Source organism: Podarcis melisellensis (assembly GCF_964234715.1).
Source record: "Podarcis melisellensis genome assembly, chromosome: 1".
Lineage (NCBI taxonomy): Eukaryota > Metazoa > Chordata > Lepidosauria > Squamata > Lacertidae > Podarcis > Podarcis melisellensis.
In genome coordinates, this window is record NC_138528.1 from 107,536,094 (window position 1) to 107,557,829 (window position 21,736).

The 21,736-nt window shown below is 42.7% G+C and overlaps 1 protein-coding gene across 8 annotated transcripts in view; it reads right to left on the reverse strand.

The window, feature by feature from the left end:
• The window catches only part of COBLL1 (cordon-bleu WH2 repeat protein like 1), an 88,882-nt gene that overhangs the window by 20,197 nt on the left and 46,949 nt on the right, over positions 1-21,736 (reverse strand). For all 8 annotated transcript variants that reach the window (XM_081923248.1, XM_081923250.1, XM_081923249.1 and 5 more), the window contains exons 2-4: positions 7,315-7,500; positions 3,681-3,882; positions 2,758-2,986 (exon numbers count right to left, since the gene is read on the reverse strand). In XM_081923248.1, coding sequence (XP_081779374.1) covers positions 2,758-2,986; positions 3,681-3,882; positions 7,315-7,500 — 617 coding nt within the window. The remainder of the gene's footprint in view (positions 1-2,757; positions 2,987-3,680; positions 3,883-7,314; positions 7,501-21,736) is intronic.

Here is a 21,736-nt window from a genome sequence, read left to right on the forward strand (position 1 = left end):
GAGCTGTTTTTTTTTTGCTGTTTCCTCCTCAGCTGTAAAAGTAATTAACAATTGTTATTAGTAAAACAAATGTTCATAGTTTTAAAAAATACAGTACCATTCAGTTCTAAGTATGTCAGTATTTGGAAAATGGAATTCAGAGGCAATTTTGTCTTTTTTTATTATTATTTCAAACATGGGACTCAAAACTGAGACCTGAAAATTATTTTAAAAAATTACACTGGTATTATGAAGATAGCTACACAATATTAATATAAAATGGGCTTCTAACATTTGGTTTATTAACTTGCTTTAAAAAAAAAATCTATTGCATTTTAAAAATTTTGAACAGCAGTATGTGACAATGGAATGAAGAGGGCAATCTATATAACTAAGTTTATAACGAACACTTTGTTTTGGAAATGGATACATCATCTCTTAACTGCTAACTTGTTCATGCTGCCTGAAGGTAAATTAATGTAAGCTCTTATTTCGGTGTGTATTTGGCTCCATCTAGAATTATCCAATAAACTAGTCTAGAACTCACACCATGATCAAAAGAACTTCAAAAGGACAAACTTAACAAGATAAATTAAACGTCTCCCTTGTCCAAGGGCAGTAAACAAAATGAAAATGGGTGCTTACCCCTCAAATTAATAGTTTCCATGATGAAAGGCTTCAGTAACTTCTGTTTGAATTTTATTGAATGTTCAATAAGGGACCCAAAAATCCCTGATCTAAGCAGGCCAGAATACTTAACCGAAACAAAAACACAAAAAGTGACACACCCGTATATTGGGGAGGTATGTAAGACAAGAGCAGACCTACCCAGTTTCTGTACATGTGGCCTGTCCAGAGTGGAGGCAGGAAACCTGTTTATCTGTCAACCTATTTATCTGAACAACCCATTTATCTTAAAGTATTTGAACAAACATAGGAACATAGGTAAAGGTAAAGGGACCCCTGACCATTAGGTCCAGTCATGACCGACTCTGGGGTTGCGGCGCTCATCTTGCTTTATTGGCCGAGGGAGCCAGTGTTCAGCTTCCGGTCATGTGGCCAGCATGACTAAGCCGCTTCTGGTGAACCAGAGCAGCGCAGGGAAACACCGTTTACCTTCCCGCCGGAGCGGTACCTATTTATCTACTTGCACTTTGATGTGCTTTTGAACTGCTAGGTTGGCAGGAGCAGGGACCGAGCAACGGGAGCTCACCCTGTCGTGGGGATTCGAACAGCCGACCTTCTGATCGGAAAGTCCTAGGCTCTGTGGTTTAACCCACAGCGCCACCCGCATCATAGGAACATAGGATGGGGCTTTTTACAGAGTCAGACCATGGGCCCATCTAGCTCAGTACTGTCTAGTAGCCTTGCTCAATATGGTGCCCTCCAAATATTTTGGATAATAACTTCCATAATCTCTAACCATTGGCCAGGATGACTGATGCTGATGACAGCTGTGGTCCAAAAACAGTTCGATCCCACCAATTTGGCAAAGGCGGACTAGTGCTTAGCTCTCCAAGGTTTCAAACAGATTTTTCCCAACCCTACTTGGGAGATACAAGGGGTTGAAGCTCGGATCTTCTGCATGCAAAATGCATGCTCTACAGTCCTCCCCTAACAGCAATCCTATATGCACTCTGATACCTGGACAGTCATTTATTTATGAAAGCTGCTATGTCAGCTTCTCGCTATAAAGGGAACAATATAAAGCAACCATTAACAATTGCTACTATCCTGAAAAAATCAGTTTTATGCATGCAAGTTCAGGAACCCCTAGAGAGGGTAGGAAATACAAATGTAGGATTTAGTAGGTCAACCTTTGTGCCATTTTTTTTCCTGCACAAAGACAGATGGTGCTGAGAGGGAATGGAAAGAAGAACCTGGTGCAGTGGCTAAGAAGCATCGAACTGGGAATTCGCCAGTGCGAATACTATGGCAGCTCTGAACTGAAAGGGGTTCGTGGCCACTTTTTCTGTGCCTCAGACTTACATCAGCAATTCAGAAATAATAATACTGGATCACATTACAAGGTCTTTGTAATGGTTACAGAAGGAATTCATGTAAGATAATTTGCACACCCCAAAGTATTATATCATTGGTTGTCATCAAGACTCTCTAAGTGCTGAAACTGTTGGAGAGAGAACAGAAAATTTGCTATTAGTCTTGATGAGGTATGGGGAGGCAGGCACAATATTGGTGCACCCTGCTCCCCACTGCAGGACAGAAATGGAATGGAAGCTTGTCCATTCGGATGAATGGGGCATTGTCCCAACTACTTCAACCCACCCATCGCCAGCCACGACCTCCCTGCCTTTTTACAACCAATTTAGGATGTAACATTGGCTGTCAGTTTCCTCCTCCTCATTTTCAGCACAGGCCCTGTAGAAGTCAGTGAGTCTGGGGACAAAAGTAGAATTAGTTGCCTCTGCCTGTCGCTGGCTCTGGTTCTGCTTACTGTCTCCCCAGCCTTCACACTATGAGCAGCAGTAGCAACTTTGGGTGGGCAATTCTGATTGAGAAAACAGTGCAAGGAGAAAAAAGAGAGTTGACAATCTCTTCCTCGGCCAGGTTGCTCCGACTGAGCCAATTTATCCCTGTGGCTAAAATATTTTTAAATGAATAAAACAAGATACCAAGTCATCGGTTTCTCACATCGATGCAGACTGAATGAATGCAGAACAAGTTAGTGAGTGCATGTAGGTTGTACTGCTTCTGAATATATTTGCAGCATTAACTTTCAGAAATAGTTTTGGTAAGAGACCAGTTTATAAATCTTACCTCTGCTGACATCCATAGCATATAATTCTCTGAGCCCAAGCTCATTTAGGGATTTGGTCAAGTCAAGAGTTTCCTGAGACTGGTAAGTCTTCAGTAACAGAGTGTGTAAAGGGTCGAAGTCACATTTGCTGCAGATGATTTGCATGATATCTTGCAGTGGTGCATGAGGATTAACTCTGACAATAGTCTTCTGTGTCTTCTTGTAGTTTACGACGACTCTCACGGTTTGCTGAAACAAGGGGAATTTTAAAAACCGATTATAGTCTTTTGCTTTCTGAAAGACACTCAATCCATCAAGTGCATTGAGTTCATTGCTACTAATAACTTTCGCAAAACATTTCATGGGGCGGGGATGTAATAGAATTCTAATTTATACCCCATATTCTTCCAGCTCTTCTCAGTGTGAAATGAAGATTTGGCTTAGGCCACCCCTATTAAGATTCAAGACTTGGAAGAGGATATGAACAAGGCCTCCCCAAATTCAAATATCCCAAGGATTTGAACTCATGAACTGAATATGGCTCATGTGGTAGTGATGTCTTGCCCCTGGTTGTCAACACTTTCTCTGCTCTTCATAGAACTCACAGGGAATGAGAGATAGAGAACTGAGAATAAGCGAAAGGACTTTTTGCACTTGCTTAAGGCAAAACCCATGCACACCCCTCCTTAAAGCAGATCACAGCAGGTAGGAGCCCATGGAATGAAAACCTATCTCCCTCCCTAGGCAACCACTCAGCAATTCATCTCTGAACCCAGAGCAGTCACAAGGCAGACACTACCAAAGACAAATATAGGTTAATTTCCAGTGACTTTCATATGCAATTTTATGAACAAATTCTGAATGATGCTACTGCCTCCAAAAGCTTTAGAATTTAAATGAAAAGTATTTAGGAGGTAGAAAAAAATTCTGTAAAATATCTCACCTCTGGGATGACAGGAGTAGGCTTCTTTTTATCCATCTGTTTTGGCTTTAAAATCACTTTGTCGACTTCAAGCATCCCAATGGGTGTATTTGGTTTGAATTTGATCTGCTTTTTCTCGACTGTCATCAGGTCTATGGTATGGCTGGCAGGATTCAAACGGTATTGTGCACAAAGGTATACCAGCAAGTCCATCATTGGTTTGCTGGAATAAAATGTTAATATGACTATAAATGGTTATTATATAATTTCCCCAAAGGTCATTAAGAAAGACTTGGTTGTGGTGGAGGTCTGGCTCTTGAAGACGCTCTTGCCTTGCTTGAACCAGAAGACAATTATGTACAGGCAGCTCCCCATTTGCATGGGGGATGCGATCCAGGTCATTGCAGGTGTCAGCCCGCCCCACCCCCACTCTGCCCCCTTGCAGGCCAAAAGCAGTGGTTGCACATGCCTTCGTTGTGTGCAAAATTATCATTCCCTGTACAGTACATTTCAGAAGACGTAGGCACTCTCAAGACTACCATGTTTTTTGCTCCATAAGATGCACCTATCCATGAGATGCACCTAGTTTTTAGAGGGGGGAAGCAAGAAAAAAAATATTCTGCACAGAGCATGTAAGCGACTCTCGCTTTCCTTGCTTTAAAGCAAGCAAAGCGAGAGCCGCTTACATGGCTTCTCTCCCGCTTTGCGCAGCTCTCACTTTGCTTGCCCATCCCTCCTCCTGCCTCGCTGTAAAGTGCAGCGACTCCGGAGCAAGAAGAGGAGGAGGAGACACCGGGGCAGGAGGGGGGATGGGCAAGCAAAGTGAGAACTGTGCAAAGCGGGACAGAAGCCATGTAAGTTTTGCTTGCTCCCATCAGTCCCTCCTCCCAATTCACTGTGAAGCCAGCAGAGTCAGAGGTGCTGTGCAGCTCTCGCTGAAGTATTAGTATTCACAGCGAGCAGTGGACGGGAGCCATGGCTCTGGCTGCAGAGGCATCTCTCAGCTCGCGACTGCAGCGGTAGCTGAGGGATCCCTCTGCCGCCCAGTGCATTCGCTCCATTTCCCCTTACTTTTTAGGAGGAAAAAAGTGTGTCTTATGGAGCGAAAAATACAGTAATTTATTTCATTGGGATTCGACAGCGTCTGTAAGGCAAAAGCCACTTTCAACACTGTCGAGAAATAGTGCAGCACAGAGATATCGAACACTTTCGTAAGATTAAAACCCTGCAGAATGTCTCAGCGACTGTAAAAAAACAAGCAACATTCCTACTCAAGTTTAATCTACCGCACAGTAACGTTCAGCACAGAAGCTTTAAAGTTGCTCTTGGGTCAACCCTGATAATGAATAACAGAGATTATGATGAAATAATTTTTCCACCTCCTAATTGGAACAGCTTACACAACGCCTCCCTGAATTATAAAAAAAGGGCCTTGTTGAACGCAAGGCTCAACAAAACATTTTACCAAAAGACTACCAAACAGCCTAAGAGCCAAGAGTAACTTTAAAAAAGAAGAAAAAATATGCCTTCCACACTGCTTCCTCCCCTGTGACTGGTTGCTGTAGTGGGAATAGCAGGTCTCTTGACTACATTTCTGAAGGTTTATGGAGTTTGTGGCGCATTTGGCCTTGCACAGCAGGACAGTTCCACACTAGCCAATTGCAATAAACAGAACCGGTCTTCCTGAAATATTTTACCCAATCACTTACCGTAAACCTTATTTTTGTACGCAAGTATACAAAAGAGCAAATCGTATTATAAAATGAAACGATTCCCTCCTAAAACAGCTTCAGGAAGGGCAGGGGATGCAGAGACACAGCCCAGTAAATAGTTAAGCACTGACTGGTGGTTACTTATTTAAAATGCTAGGACACATACCTAATTCCTGCTGGCTCATGAACAAGGACCACCCAGATATAACTAAAGACTAGTAAATACACATGCAGCTTTTCTTTGCTGTTTTACAGTCTAGTGAAAACAAACTAGTACTTTTACTACCGCAAACCCTGTATCAATTCTTGTAAGTCTTACCATGCTGAACTTAAATGACCTGTACAAAGGCTCCACTTAGAAGGGCTCCCAAATCACAATTATTTTAAAAAGCTAAATTTGCCAAAATACCCAAACAAAATATATTTTTTCCATCCCAAAAGCTATGATTCAGATTATATTTTTATTTCAACTGCCTGAGCAGAATTTCATTGCAAGTAAACATTCAATTCAATTAAGTAATTGTTTCATCGGTCTAAAATTCAAGCGCGAAAACATCAGTCACCAAATCCTGTATTTTGCACCAAACCTTTTTTTTCTATTTCAGCATCTATTCTGCAGTAAATACAAATTTTAAACTATTAACTGAAAGCAATGTTCCACCGGAATTGTAGCAGCCTGCCAATCATGTTTGCACATATTTTCAAGGGGGTTCCAGTATTTCAAATTAGGCCGCATTTTGGAAAATTACTTACTGGGTCCTATTCCTAAGTAAAATTCTGAGGAAGAAACACAGACAGCCAAACCTAACTACAGCAGCGACATCTGCAAATCCATTGGCCAGGGATGTGTGATAAATAGAATACCTGGCACCACACAGATCATTACTGAAAGATCTAATTTCCACTAAAGTTTTGGAGCAGGTAAGAAACAGCAAGGATGACTCGCACGATGCTTTTCTTTCTCCACACATTACACAAATGAAAGAATACCCAGCCCACCTTCCCAGAACTTTATTCAAGATGCTTTTCTTACGTAGCAGATGGCTTAAACAGCCATCATGTTTTACACCAATCTTCACAGGTTTTGCTGCAGATTTTAGCATCTAAAGAGTAATTTAGAGGTCCTTGAAGGGCCACACTCTAAAAAGGAAATAATCTGGGCAGATTTATAGGCAAGAAAATGTTTCTTTCACTTTTGTTGCTCATCGTTAATTATTACTGAGAACTGCCTCCACTTTACCCCCGTTCTTTCAATTTTATCATTTTGGCCAATTTCCACAAACTAGAAAGAAGTGTGCATAAGCCCCCAAATGCTGTTTTTTAAAGGCTCCAGGGACCTGTGCAAACTTTGCCCTAGCTCACAGGAACACACAGCTCAAGGAAGCTCTTGACCAAGACTTGGGAGCAACAGAGCTGTGTATCAGCCTGAGCTAAAGCTTAGGGCAAAGTTGCCTTACTCTCTGTAAGCCTTCTCTTTGGGCCATGTGACTGTGCCTCAACCCCACTCTCAGTCTTTCCTAGTCATGTGGAAGGAAGGTATTACATTTTCACTCAGTCCAGCCAGAGAGTGTTTCCTAGAGTTTTGCCAGACAAGCTTAGCTTCCCTTTGCCTTGGCATTTCCCTGAGCTGTGCCCCACTGGATAGCTGAAGGGCTTCACTATTCCCCGAAGTCTTAAAAATCTGTCTTTGGGGACCTCTAGTTGAACTGCAATTAAGTTATCTAGGACAAAAAAATGAAAGGAACAAGGCTCATTTAAACTAAAAAACAAAACAAATGTACATCGGCGCAAGATAACAAAATCATGTGGGCACAAACAGCTTGTTGGGTTTTTGGATCGCAACATAGACATTATTGGATTTCCAGGTTCAACATCCAGGTTGAAATTAGTACGTGCTAAAGCACTTCTGCTGCAAAACAGCATGAATTCTTTCTTAAACGTACCTGCCATTAACAGTAGTAGACTTGATCACATCACCTGGGAGAACCACAGACAGCTCAATGTCTCTGTCAATTATGTTTTCTTTTTGCTCCATGGTGAAGTTAGTTAGTTCTGAATCATCAAAAGAAGAACAGTCAGTGATCCTTGTCTCAGATGGAGGACGAGGAGCTTTTGGCTTGGCTTTCCGTCTGAAATAGAACATAAATTTAACGCAATTAGGAAAAAGCGTATCAGCAGAACAGTACTGAACACTACAAGGAAGTGGGTAAAGGCTTCAGTGCTGGAGTCCTGGATGCAAGTGAGCTGTGCAGTTCCTGAGTTGTCTGCTAAATCTGAGGGAAACTCCCTGACCAAACTGAATTACCAGTACAGTGATCAAGCAATTCAAGGATTGTTTTGCAAAGCACCCCAAGGTTTCCTGAACAACTATGCTGGAATTGTCTCTCTCTCTCTCTCTCTCTCTCCCCCCCCCCCCGCCATTGAGCTCTTTCCCCCTCCTGGTTCACACAATTGCCTTTTCTTTGCAAAGCTGCACTTTAAGAAGTCAAGTTTATCTAAGAGTCCAGATCCTGACTTATTGTACTTGGGAATTCACATCTGAATGCACAGGACTGTGATAAGATGGAACAGATATTGGTCCTTCAGAGTTTCGCCAGTCTGATTTTGGACATCCCTTTGCAAACTTCCCACTTTTGGGAAGCAAGGACAACTGTGATTGTGATGCTTGAGATTATTATATATATGAAACAGATATATTTAACCTTCTCCAAAGTGCATAATCAAACAATGCAGTATTTTTTAAATTTCTCTCTACCCCTTTAATATTTGCTTTTCACAACATGTTACATGAAGATGGTAAGCTGAACATTACAGAAATATACTACAATCATATTAAAATCAGCTCTGCGTCACATATTTTAAAATGTACAGCACTGGACACAGACATTATAACATTTACTTAAACACACTGCCAAGTATCTTTAAAGTATGTTGCACTATAAAATCTGGTAAAGGAACACGGGCAATACACAACTTAGTTTTGCTCAGGCTATAACCCTTCCATCTTGCAGTAAGCCATGGGGATGCTCTGCAACGGCAATGATTTTGGGGGCAGGGCGGGGGGAGGGACATGATGGTGGTAAGACACAACTTAGGGATAGTTAACACATGTATGTGCTCCATTCAGTATACATTAATTTGATAACTTTCAGCTGAACATGTGTATTACCAGCCCCAAAACACACACACACACACACACACACACACTATTAAACACTGGATCTGAGGCAATGCAAGATTATATTTGTGTCTGATTTGTGAAGTCTGCTTCGTTTTCATGCAACTTCACTTAGCAGAATGTTAGAGCAAACAAAAGTTAAATAAACACCTGTGGGGAGGGAGGTGAAATTGTTCTCAGAAAACACAACTATTAAGCAATTCAGCCTTGACATTGAACAGCATGGTGCACGTAGCAGGAATGACCAGGTAAATACATGAATACAGCAGGAAATCATGTGTCATCTGTTTTGAAAAGTAAGACTTGGTTAAGGCTGCAATTCTGAGGCAGCTTGGAGGGGGGGGGTTCAGAAGATAATTAAACTATCTCATCCAGTGCCCCTCCAGACACGTTGAGGGTAGAGAGCACTCTTGTGTTCATCTATTCCTTTTTTAAAAAAATTACCCTTCCCCTCTCATTATTCCCAACCCCATATTGTAACCCCAAATAACTCAATGAGAGAAAATGATGATTGTACCAGCCCATATCTGCATAGTATGCAAAAGGTAAAGGTAAAGGACCCCTAGACGGTTAAGTCCAGTCAAAAGCAACTATGGGTTTGCGGTGCTCACCTCACTTTTCAGGCCGAGGGAGCTGACGTTTGTCCACAGACAGCTTTCTGGGTCATGTGGCCAGCATGGCTAAACCGCTACTGGCGCATGGAGAACCGTGACGAGTTCCACAGTGCACAGAAATGCCATTTACCTTCCTGCTGCAGCAATATCTATTTGTCTACTTGCACTGGTGTTCTTTTGAACTGCTAGGTTGGCAGAAGCTGGGACAGAGCAAAGGGAGCTCACCCCGTCACGCACACCTGAATTGCTGACCTTCCGATCAGCAAGCCTGAGAGGCTCGGTGGTTTAGACCACAGCGCCACCCGCTTAGTATGGACCCCTGTGTGCACAGAGCAATCCGGTACCCTTATGGCAGCCTTACTACTTGATCCACTGGCCTCCACTGTGACAGATTCACCAAAATTGGAGTGAAAGGATGTCCTGTCCTACTGGACGTTGTCCCCATCAGTAAGTACTTCCAGTAATGTGGCACAGCAAAGAACTAAACTAGGTTCCAGAGGAGACTAAGGTGATTTCCATATATAAAGCCCAGGCTTCCACTCTCACTCCTCCCTCCCTCAAACCGACTACTAGAATTTTCAGATTCATAGAAAAACAGTGACAGAACCAGCAGGAAAACAAGTACGCTGCTGCACATATTTTATAACAGAGGTGGGGATCCAGTGGACCCCCCCCCCCAGATGTTGATGGGATTTCAAGGACAGTATCCAACTGGCACATCTTAACACAAGGATTTCTAACTGAGCAACAGAATGTCCCTCCCTCTTTGCCCCCATCACGTAAATCTGTTCCCGAAAGTTGGTGGAACCCCTAGAACAGATATAGGGGGCACATGGGAGGGAGTGCAGGGGGAGAAGTTCCACTGCACAAATGAAACAAGTTACTCCAAGCTACTTCGGATACAATCCCAAGTACCTTCAGTCCCAGCCAGCATGGGCAATGGTCAAGGATGACCGACAGCAATTCAGAGAGCCACGGGTTAGCCTACTCTGCTTTACAGAATGAAGATGTCAATAATATTTATCATCCTTCTGGAACTGGGTGCGAGAAAAAGTGTGAGTAGACAACTGAAAGGAAACAAGTGAGAACAAGACTGCAGGGATGTGTGGTGTTTCTTCAGTCTGTGTTGTCCACCCCCAACCTAGAGGCTAATCTGACAGTCAAGAGTTGTGCCTCGCACAGACTGCATAATTGACATGCAACACAAAGCTCATCTTGATTCAGAAAGCTCTGAAAAGAAAACTTTCAAACCACAAACAGAATACAGTACTGAGTTATGTGAAACTTCAGTGTTTATATTTAGAAACGTAATTCTAAAAGGAGTGTGGGAAAACAAATGAATGGTGCATGGGAGAAGAAGATAAAAACCAACCAACTGGGCAATTCATAGCATTTTTCCAAATTCAGTCCTTAGTTTATTTCTTAAATTTAAAAAATGCCAATTTATGAAAATAATGAATCCTTATCACACAACTGTCCACATGGTATGTGCTCTGATCATCATCCACCTACATCTTGGCTGTGAGTCCTGGAAGACTTGCTCCCTGTCTTACAGGTCTTTTCCCACCTGGCCTGGGAGGGCAGGCCCTGACTGACTCCAGCTACAAAAGCTGAGGCTGCTGAACAGACTCTTGGGTTGGGATATTGCTAGGGGTTTTGGTTGGGAGTGTGGTTGTTCCTGTTTATGATACTGATTTTTTTGTATCTTTATTTTAGATCTTATTATGATTTATATGGAAACTGTTTAATTTGGTTGTGTACTTATTAATGTTTATAATTTATTGTTTATGGCTACTTTTGCTGTGTTTGTAATCACAAGCCACCTTGAGCGTGGTTTTAACTACGGAAAGGCGGCGTACAAAAGTAAAATTATGTACGTACGCTGTCACAAAAGACTGAGTTTTTTGTGATCTTAACACTATACCATGAGCTCCATTAGTAAAAGGCGCATAAGAGGCCCACTGGATTAGACCAAAGGTTCATCTAGGTCATTATATTCTTTCTCACAATGGTTAGTCATTGACTATTTTGAAAGCATTTACTGAATATTTGGAAGGAGGGATGCCATTTCTTTGTTCTTTCTCCAGACACTATTTTTAGAAAGGCAAAAATTATAAATATTTATGTAAACTTCCCAGAGCCTTGAGGACAGAGAAGGGCATAAAGCTAACAAAATTATAATGCATAATATTAAAGATGCACAACCACAGCCTGGAGTGCCTCATGGGAATTTCTCTCTTTAGAACTTCAATGTAAACAAAGTAAACAGGAGAACTATAGACTTATATGTGTGTGTGTGTATGTATGTATGTACGGAGAATTTAGGAAGGATTGGGGAAGTTCTAATCCCTGAGATTAGACCAGGGGTCTGCAACCCGTGGCTCCGGAGCTGCATGTGGCTCTTTTACACCTTTGCCGTGGCTCCGGGGCGGATACTAGCGAGGGGAGGAGGCGCATTGTGCGCCCCGACACTCCCCACTGTGGCGGGCGCTGTACTGGCTGTGACATCGCATGGGGGCGGTGTGTGCGTTAGTCACGCACCGTCCTGACGTCACCTTCCCGCCCACCCACCCACCACATTGTAAGGGGCATTTACGCTGGTCACTGCATTGAAAGGGGGCATGTATGCTGGTCACTGCTTTGAAGGGGAGTGAAGAACACACACACACACACAAAAGGTAACTTGTTAATTTAACGTTTATTTCTATGAGGAGGAGTAATTCTGAGGGGTCAAACAAAGAAATAATATTTAAAAATGACAAAAAAGTTATTTTTATAATGACGAGTTTTGCGGCTCCCAGTTTTTTTTTTCCTTCGGAAACGGGTCCAAGTGGCTCTTTTTGTCTTAAAGGTTGCAGACCCCTGGATTAGACCTTTGCTTTAAAAGAAGAGGGGGGGGGGTTGCCTTAAAAGGAAGTTGCAACTTTCCCGAACCTTGTAGAATGGGTGGATTGGGGCAAAGCCACAACACACTGGATGAGGGACTGGGAAGTCAGCTATTTCCCACCTCTACTGTTTCTCCCCCTCCTCTCACATTCAGCCAAGCACTGCCCTCCCATCTCTGATACAGTGTGAGGTGTTTCTGGTCACCCAATGAATTTCTGTGTGAGCAGGATCTGGCAAATGCTGCACGACAAATGGATACCTGTGGTCTTGGGATAGGAAAGCAATCTCCTGCCCTTATTGATTACCGACATACAAACTCTGCAATTTCCTCCCCCCCCCCCTGCTCGCTTTCTGCCAATTCCGGCCTATTCCATGCGATAAAATAAAACCTAAACTGAATACTTAAGGATTTCTAAAATAAATTTTAAAAACAGGTGTGCATGCGCCAACGCACACACATATCACTTTCTATGAAATTCGAATCTTTCGTATCGGAAGGACATTTCATAGTTCAACCATGCATTGTGTAAAGAAGTACTTCGTTTTTTCCATCCCAAATCTTCCAATGTTCAGCTTCATTGGATTGCTCCAGGTTCTAGTATTATGAGTAAGCAATAAAGTAAACCACAGTAAAGGACTGTGTTATTCCTCTCTTGTAAATGACTAACAAGTTCCATTGATTATGGGGCAGTGTGTGCCCTTTTTTAATTTTTTACTTCCAGCCAAGGAAAACATTTCCCTCTAATCCTGAAGGAACCCCTGGACTCTCCAGCAAGGCCTGTAAAAGATTCCTCGTCTGAAACACTGGGAAGCCCCTGCAAATCAGTGCAGACAACAGAGAGCTAGATGGACCACTGGTCTAACTCTGTGTAAAGGAGTTTCCTATGCAGCTATGCATCAAGTATTTCCCTTAAATAGCTTTTATACATTTGAAGGGAAGAGTGATTGGCCCCGTAAAGCACGGTAATTAAGCTGATAATTTAACAGAATGCTGGAAAACCCTTTTTTGTACCACACTGAAACCAGAAGCCAGCTCCGCCAGTTGCTCTCTGCTTCTTTCTAAGCAATTGGCACTGACCCCTCCGCAGATCTGATAATATGACCTTTGGACAGCAGCAGTCCTGGAAACAGAAACGCTTTTCAGCTGGCTCCAAGTCCAAATGACATTTTCTTACTTCAAAAGGCCAAAAAAGCATACTTTGAGCAGCAGGTTAAAGCCAAATCTGTCACAGATATCCATGCTTTCAGCCAGGGTCGTTATGGCACCTAAGGAAAGTGTGTCAGACCCTGCAATAACTTGGGGAAAAAAATCCACTGTGTAAGCCTTTGTTGCCCGATTCCATAGCTGAAGTGAGCCACTAACAGTGAGGCTCCGACTGTTAGCATCTCTGCCATTTAATTAAAAGGCTCCTGCAGTTTTTAAAACACACTTGAACTTCTGCAGTGTTGCGTGACTGCAGATCAATCAACATACATACTAACAGCAAACGCGTTCTCCAACTAGCTATCATTACGCAGCTAAAACAGCAACATCCACGCACAAGAGGGAGGTTATCAGCAGGTTTCTTGGAACCAAAGCATTTGCAGAAATAGAAAAACTTTAGCGGGGTGGGGGTGGGGGCTTAACAGGCAGGACCCCTGAAAGATAACCCAATGGAGGATCCAGCAGACACAGAAGGGAGGAATAATAGAATCACTATAGCTAATTGTTGAGCTGGAAGGGACCTTGAGGGTCATCTGGGCCAACTCCCTGCAATGCAGGAATCTCAACTAAAGCATCCATGGATGGAATGGAATATCCTCAGAAAGGTCATAGCTAGCTAGCTGGGCAAACAGGCAGGCAGGAACTCTGAACAGGAGCATTTACGTGCCGCAACATTTTCTTGCAAGCCCCACGTGTAGCCCAGCAAAGAAAAAAAGCTGCAGTCAATCCCAGGAGAGAACTAAGAAAACACTGGGTTAAATAAATCCCAATCTGGACTGACACCACAGCCCAGCAGTAGCCAGGGGTGTTATATAGCTATGAGAAGGGGGGTCCCAATCATAGCATTCAAAATTATATCTACTGGCATCAATTCTAGTTTGACCCTAAATGTACCTTTCACTAAGGAAAACAAGGAATGAAATTAGACTGCCACCAGAAAAGCAAGGAAAGGAAAGGAAACAAGCTAACAGGCAGTAGGAATTTCTTTTCTATACAAAATACTTTTAATCTTTTAAATCAGTTTGTTAGATCTTGCTTTGTTGAATTAGCAGCATTATCCAAATAAATAAGTACAGACGGATTTATTTGGTGTAAACAGGAGTTCAGAATTACAAGCTTCTCGTTCTTGCACTTTCAAGATAAGGCAGAAATAAACATGGCAACAATAAAAAAAGTCATGGTTCCATGCATAAATTTCTGTTTTATTAATATTACGGGATAATAGTGAAAAAATAATGAGTGTCGTTTGAAGGGAATTGCATGCCAGCAAACTGGGAAGCTTTGCAATTTAAACGCTGCCTGGCCCCTTTGCAGTCAGCTGAATAAGCTGGAAAGATTAGGGAATCAGCTGAGGTGTAAGGCTGAAGACACAAGGGGAGGGAGGAATCAGAGACAGACCAATGTACACCCTCACAAGCAACGCATCCAGGTAGCGATACATTTGGGAATGTCTGTGCTATTTTAGCTTTTCTGCTTCCTGCATGACAGACATGCTGGCTGCTTCAGGAAACACCCCGACAAGGCAAACAGGAAGTGAGTGGCACCAGCACCAGTGTGAGAAGAACAAGTCATCTGCCTGTCATCTGCAATATTTTACTTAGACTGAGACAGACAGCACTTAGCAGAGAATGCAGGAAAGCTGCCTTACAAAAGTTTATAAACAGAGACAGTTGGCGTGCACACACAGTTTCAACTGCAGGAGGGTTCGAGAGAAGAAAACCAGCAATGTTTATATTTGATGGCGTTTAAAGATTTGATACCCAGTTTATTTAGCAATATCCCTTGAAATACACAAGCAGTGTTCTACTGAAATTTAATGTGTGGTGCACAGTAGTTCTGTGCTTGCACAGAAGCTTGCAGTAGATGTAAGCTGTGCTGTGGCCTTAAAGAGACAAAAGGAACATATTCTGGGGAGGTGGGGAGATGATAAACTATTTATATAACCTGCAATGCCAGGGGCTTAGATTCAGGAAAAGTTAAGCACTTTTAAACCCCATTTATTTCAGCACATGTGTGGATTTTTTCTGTTAAAATCAATAGTAATCCAGGGTACTCAACTTTTACTAGATCGTGCCCAAGACTTCTACCACAGCCTGAAATTTTTAGTGCACACATTTTATTTCAAGGATTTACATCCTACACTTCAATAAATTCCCAGTACAATGTAAAATACAATGAAAATGAGAATATTAAAATTACACAGTTTAGAGGAGCAGGACAAATATATATTTAAAAGCCCAGATCAGATTAAAATGTCTGGAATTTGTTTTAAAAGGTTCTTGCCTGACAATGAAATATTAAAATAGGCACCAGGTGAAATTTCCTAAAGAGAGTATTCTACAGTCTAGTACCACGAGAAAGAAGTTCCTTCCCCAAGTAGTCAGACACCAAACCAACAGCTGCTAGGGTACCAATAGAAAAGGCTTCCGCTGTATATCTTAAACTTCTGAAGGCAAGCAGAACTACCACTTCCTCCCCAATGCTGATAAGTCTAGCTATGGGCATCATAATCTATGGCACGGTATCCCCTGTCATTCATTTAAACCAAAACTTCCAAATACAAAACCATTTTGCAGATACCTTCAGATAACATTGCTTTAAAAGACACTATCTCACTAAGCACTGCTGCAGGAAATAGTCGATTTTGCACATGTCTAAACGAAGTTACTTTATCAAAGATTTCAATCTATTTTAGAAAGCAAGTAACCGACCATTCAATTTGTACCACATAGAATGATGGTATAGCTGCTAACATCCATTTCTAACTCAAGTCATGGGAGTGGGGTCCATTTTACAAACTACAGTGGTACCTCGGGTTAAGAACTTAATTCATTCCGGAGGTCCGTTCTTAACCTGAAACTGTTCTTCACCTGAAGCACCACTTTAGCTAATGGGGACTCCCACTGCCACTGCGCCGCCGCTGCACAATTTCTGTTCTCATCCTAAAGCAAAGTTCTTAACCTGAGGTAATATTTCTGGGTTAGCGGAGTCTAACCTGAAGTGTATGTAACCTGAAGCGTATGTAACCCGAGGTACCACTGTATGTGCCACAAAATCTGACCAACCATTAAATGAAACGGAAGAGAATCCTTCGCATGCCTATGTGGAGGGTAAAACTTCTGATTGTACATGTATAGGATCGGGCTGTGTGTTTCTACTTCCTTGGAAATTAAAAGTATAAGGCACAGAGACAGATAGGAGGGTACCAAATATACCGGGTAGCAGGTGAAGAAAGAGGTGCTATCCAGATAGGGTTGCCATCCATCCCTAGAAAAACGTGACTGTCCTCCCCCCCCTTTTTTTGGAGAACAGTGTCCCCCTGTCCTGTATGAACTTCACGTATTCAAGCTCCTCTTCTTCAAAACTGCACAGGAGATGGTGGGTTCGGTGGGAGGAGAGCCGAGAGTGAGAGCAAGAGTTATCGTGGGATGTGGGCAGAGGTTGGGGTGGGGCCAACTGCGGTTGGAAAATGCCAAGTTTTTGTTTTTGTTTTTACAAGTTTTATGCCAATCATGTTGAAAAAGCCTCCTCTAGGTGACTTTTGTAATTTTACAGAGTAGCAAAAATTGCACAAGTATAAACTATGCACCTGTTTTCATTACAAACCAAGGATTTGTATAATACAAATCAAACAGAGCACTTGTCTCTGCAAATGTGGGAAATGAGTTCCTTTTCCTCAAGCTCCCAAACCAGTAAAAGTTATTACATCCCACAAGCTGCCACTGTGTTAACTACTACCTAGCAAGGCAAGCACCCTTTGATCTTATCCAACACATCCCTGACAAACAGCAAACAATGTTGTGACCTTGTAACAGAGCAGCATTACCCACCTTAGCAATAAAATAAAATAATCCATACTATATGTGCAATGTTACAATCCTTTAAAGTCTAATTCTTGTGGTGAAGATATCAAACTGTGTTCCAAAGAAACTTACCAGGAGTTCCCAAGTTACTAATACCTGTTTATTAGGTAAAGGTAATGGACCCCTGACCATTAGGTCCAGTCGTGACCAACTCTGGGGTTGCGGCGCTCATCTCGCTTTATTGGCCGAGGGAGCTGGCGTACAGCTTCCGGGTCATGTGGCCAGCATGACTAAGACGCTTCTGGCAAACCAGAGCAGCACACGGAAACGCTGTTTACCTTCCCGCCGGAGCGGTACCTATTTATCTACTTGCACTTTGACGTGCTTTCGAACTGCTAGGTTGGCAGGAGCAGGGACTGAGCAACGGGAGCTCACCCCGTCGTGGGGATTTGAACCACAGACCTTCTGATCGGCAAGTCCTAGGCTCTGTGGTTTAACCCACAGCAACACCCGTGTCCCTACCTGTTTATTAGATGACTAATAATGGCCAAAAAATGCCCTTCAAAGGAGAACTCACTCACCAATGCTAGTTTTTGTAAGCAACGTACTGTAGGGTACGGTCTAATTTAGCCCAGGCTGATGGTAAGAACCTCATAGGCATTGATGCATTTACAGCAAGTAATAATAATAATAATAATAATTTATTATTTATACCCCGCCCATCTGGCTCGGTTTCCCCAGCCACAAGTGGTTCATAAATACTAGAATTTAAATAAATAAGCCTCCTGGATTTCAAACCTGTGCTTCTCTTTCAAATATGGGCTTCTCTTTATGTAGCAATTGCACCGTTCTCTTCGTTTTCGTGGCGAGGTTAGTGTGTGTTTGGGGTTATTATTGTTGCATTAATTACATCATATCTACACCTAGCCAGACAGACATGTCTCTTATATGATGATAAATGATGTGTTTTGTTAGGATCAGAAAAAGCAGGAGAGCCGTAATGGTCTCAGTGGCAAAATCAGAAGAGTGACCAAATGTTGAGAAGACATCTCTGCTAGTAATGAATAAGGGATTGAGTGCGCACATTGTTGTATTTCGTTGTTGTTTTTTGGCAGTCCAATCCAAAATCATGTGACTAATCACTGATTAACATACTGCCCAGCCAAAGGAATGTACAGCACAGCCAATGAAAGTAAAGTGGCGTGATTTTTACAGACACAGGTTTTCTCTTGGATTTACATCCATGTCTTTTCAGCTATGTGGCCATTTAGAGATGTGATTCATTGTGTTCCTTCTCACCTGAGGAAGATAACAAAGGTGAACTAGGAATCTGTGTTGCAATTTGATGGCCACAGATTTCAACCAAAACTCGATTACCTTCTTCATCTGTACCTCTCCTACCCGTTTTAACACAATAAAGGGAAATGGGCTAGTGTGTTGGACAGAGGTAGCAGGAAAAGTGGTTCCAGGATTACCACTGGTTCCACATGTAAACGTAAAAGAACCCTGGACAGTTAAGTCCACTATGGGGTGCGGCACTCATCTTGCTTTTCAGGCTGTTTGTCCACAGACAGCTTTTCAGGTCATGTGGTCAGCATGACTAAACCGATACTGGCACACGGAAGACCGTGACAAGTTCCAGGGTGCATGGAAGCACCATTTACCTTCCCACCGCAGAGATACCTATTCATCTACTTGCACTGGTATGCTTTCAAACTGCTAGGTTGGCAGAAGCTGGGACAGAGCAACGCGAGCTCACCCCACTACATGGATTCAAACTACCGACCTTCCGATTGGCAAGCCCAAGAGACTCAGTGGTTTAGACCAGGCTTCCTCAAACTCTGCCCTCCAGATGTTTTGAGACTACAATTCCCATCATCCCTGACCACTGGTCCTGCTAGCTAGGGATCATGGGAGTTGTAGGCCAAAAACATCTGGAGGGCCAAGTTTGAGAAAGCCCGGTTTAGACCACAGCGCCACCCGCAACCCATTTGGTTCTGCATGTACCCATAAATGCCAATGCATCTGTGGTGGCTTTGCTGCTCAGTTTATACATTACAACAGTGGCAGAGTAAACACTTTTTGTGGCTTTATCCCATGGTACTGGGATAAAGGAAACAGAATCATCTGGAGGAAAAAGAATTGTACAGGAAGGCCCACAATGATTTGCCTGGCCTGCGTAGGGCTGTGCCTTTAACACTTTCCGTCAGGACAGTAAAGCCACAGAAAACCAGTTTCCAGACCACTGCTGTAACATATAACCGTCACATTTACAAAACTGACAGAAGACTGGCAGAGAGAACTACTTTGCTTACAGCAGTTGGTTCAATATATATATGTATGTTTGTGTGCCTGAAGTTGCTCCCCAATGTTTGCAAACATGCCATTTGGATTTATGTGCATGAGCGGAACCTGAAATTACGCACACCACAGCAAATACCTTTTAATGTGTTCTGAGTGATTGTTTGCAAAATGTGACTTTTAAATTTTTGGCTTTTAAATTTTTCTGGTGGAGGGTGGGGAGATGAACAAAACGTGTCCATTTACAAAGATACATCACTTTGGTGAAAGGAAACAGAACGCGATGCCTAAAATACAAGAAACAAGAACCAAGCCCCGTTTTGCAGCCATTTTATACCTCCTATATCTTCACAAAAGTCATGTGAGATAGCTTCTGCTGATACCTGATGACTGGCCCAAGTTGGGAAGTGAAAAGCCTTAAATTAAGTGAGATTAAAATGTGAAGCTGTACATGTTGAGGAGATGCTGAACTTACTGCAGACACCTGGTCATCAGAGCTCTCAGCAGCCCTGAACTCCTGAGTTCAAGCGATCTGCCAGCCTCAGCGTACAAGAGGAGCTGGATTGCAGGCATAAGCCACTGGTTCTTTTGGAGATATCCAAACCGAGACTCACAGCTGCAGCTTTGAAATAAACCTTTCTTTTTTAACTTCTCCACCCTTTGCCCCTTGTCATTTGGCTAAGAGGGACAGCATTTTGGACTTTTGTTCCAGTAACCAGGAGGGAGTGGAGAAGAAAGAGACAGAGACAGAGAAAGAAATATGATGGCGAATTAGTGCTTGCAACAAACAAACAAACAAACAAACAAACAAACAAAAAAAGGGAGTTAAATGTAGGAATCAAAGCATGGAGGTTGGGAGGGGTGTTTGCTTTCCTGGCTTTGTGTGTGTTTAATTTCACGTGTCTCGCAACCATCTGCCGCCGCAATTCATCATAATTATTATATTGCTTTAAGAGTTATTCGGGATTATCATTGGCTTGCAGATACCACTAGGAATGCAATGCAATACAGTGCCCATCTCTGTGTTGAAATTATTGCTCAACATGCTGGAAAGAATGCTAGCAACACTGCCTTTGCTCCAACAGCCCTGTCACTAGCAGGCCAGCAACTTGCAAGAAAGAGCTGGTTTGCCCAAGATGTGCACAACTGTACTTACTACGTGGTTACAAACCAGACAATGGAAGAAAGGGGAATGCTAAGCTTCTCCACCTGAAGTGATCAACTCTCCCAAACAAGACATCTACCAGTCTCCTGGCATCCTTGCAGGCCTGATACACAGAAGACAGGTTCCTTGCAGGATGGTGATTCTCTGACAGGCAACACACTCCAGAGTACAAGGCTGTCTCATGTGACTCTTGGTGACGAAAAGAGGCCAGCATCCCATGCAACTCTGGCAAATATGTGTGTTCTGGGGTGTATGTGTGTAATGTCTCCACTAAGAATGGGGGAAAGGACACGCCTTTTGGAGAAAATCTGATACATTCTCTACTTTCTACTTCTAGAAAGTAGAATCATAGAATTGGAAGGAGTCAAGAGGGTTGTCTAGTCCAGTGTTTCCCAACCTTGGGCCTCCAGCTGTTTGCGAACTACAATTCCCATCATCCCTGACCACTGGTCTTGCTAGCTGATGATTATGGGAGTTGTAGTCCAAAAACAGCTGGAGGCCCAAGGTTGGGAAATGCTGGTCTAGTCCAACCCCCAGTAATGCAGGAATCTTTTGCCCAATGTGGGGCTGGAACCCACAACCCTGAAATTAAAGAGCCTCGTGCTCTACCAACCAAGCTATCTTATTCTCATCGAAGTGGTAAAGCTGTGTCTGGACAGCACCATTTTAGTCATGGTCTCGCATGAGTAAATGCTCCTTCATATGAAAAGAAAAAGAAAGCCCTTATTGCCTATAACCCTCAACAAGGCTATTAATGCAAAAATAAGTAAATATGTTGTAAAGTGCAAGTATCCTCATCCAGTACAGCCCCACCAACAGTTCTGCTACATCTTTTCCAGAAATACTTTGTGAATTGCTGGCTTATAAATGAAATATTATTGGGTGCCAAGAGGTCTAACAATCAGAGTTGGGGGTCAAATTGTGCCTCGGGAAGCCAGCTATTAACAGGATGCCTCTGAGAACATGCTCAGTAGGAATATTCAGCACTCCTCATACATACTAAGGTCCTTTCACTTCGTTCTCACCCATCCCAGAAAAAAAAGCCTTTAGTCTTCTCAGCAACCTCGATTATTTTGTATGTAATATTAAGGGAAGGGGCACATTTTGTTGTTGCTAAAACAGCTGAGAGTCAAAAATCCCTACCCAAACTACTAAATTCCACTGGAAGATTCCAATCAACCTTCAGCTTGCCCTCATATAATAATGCATGTCGC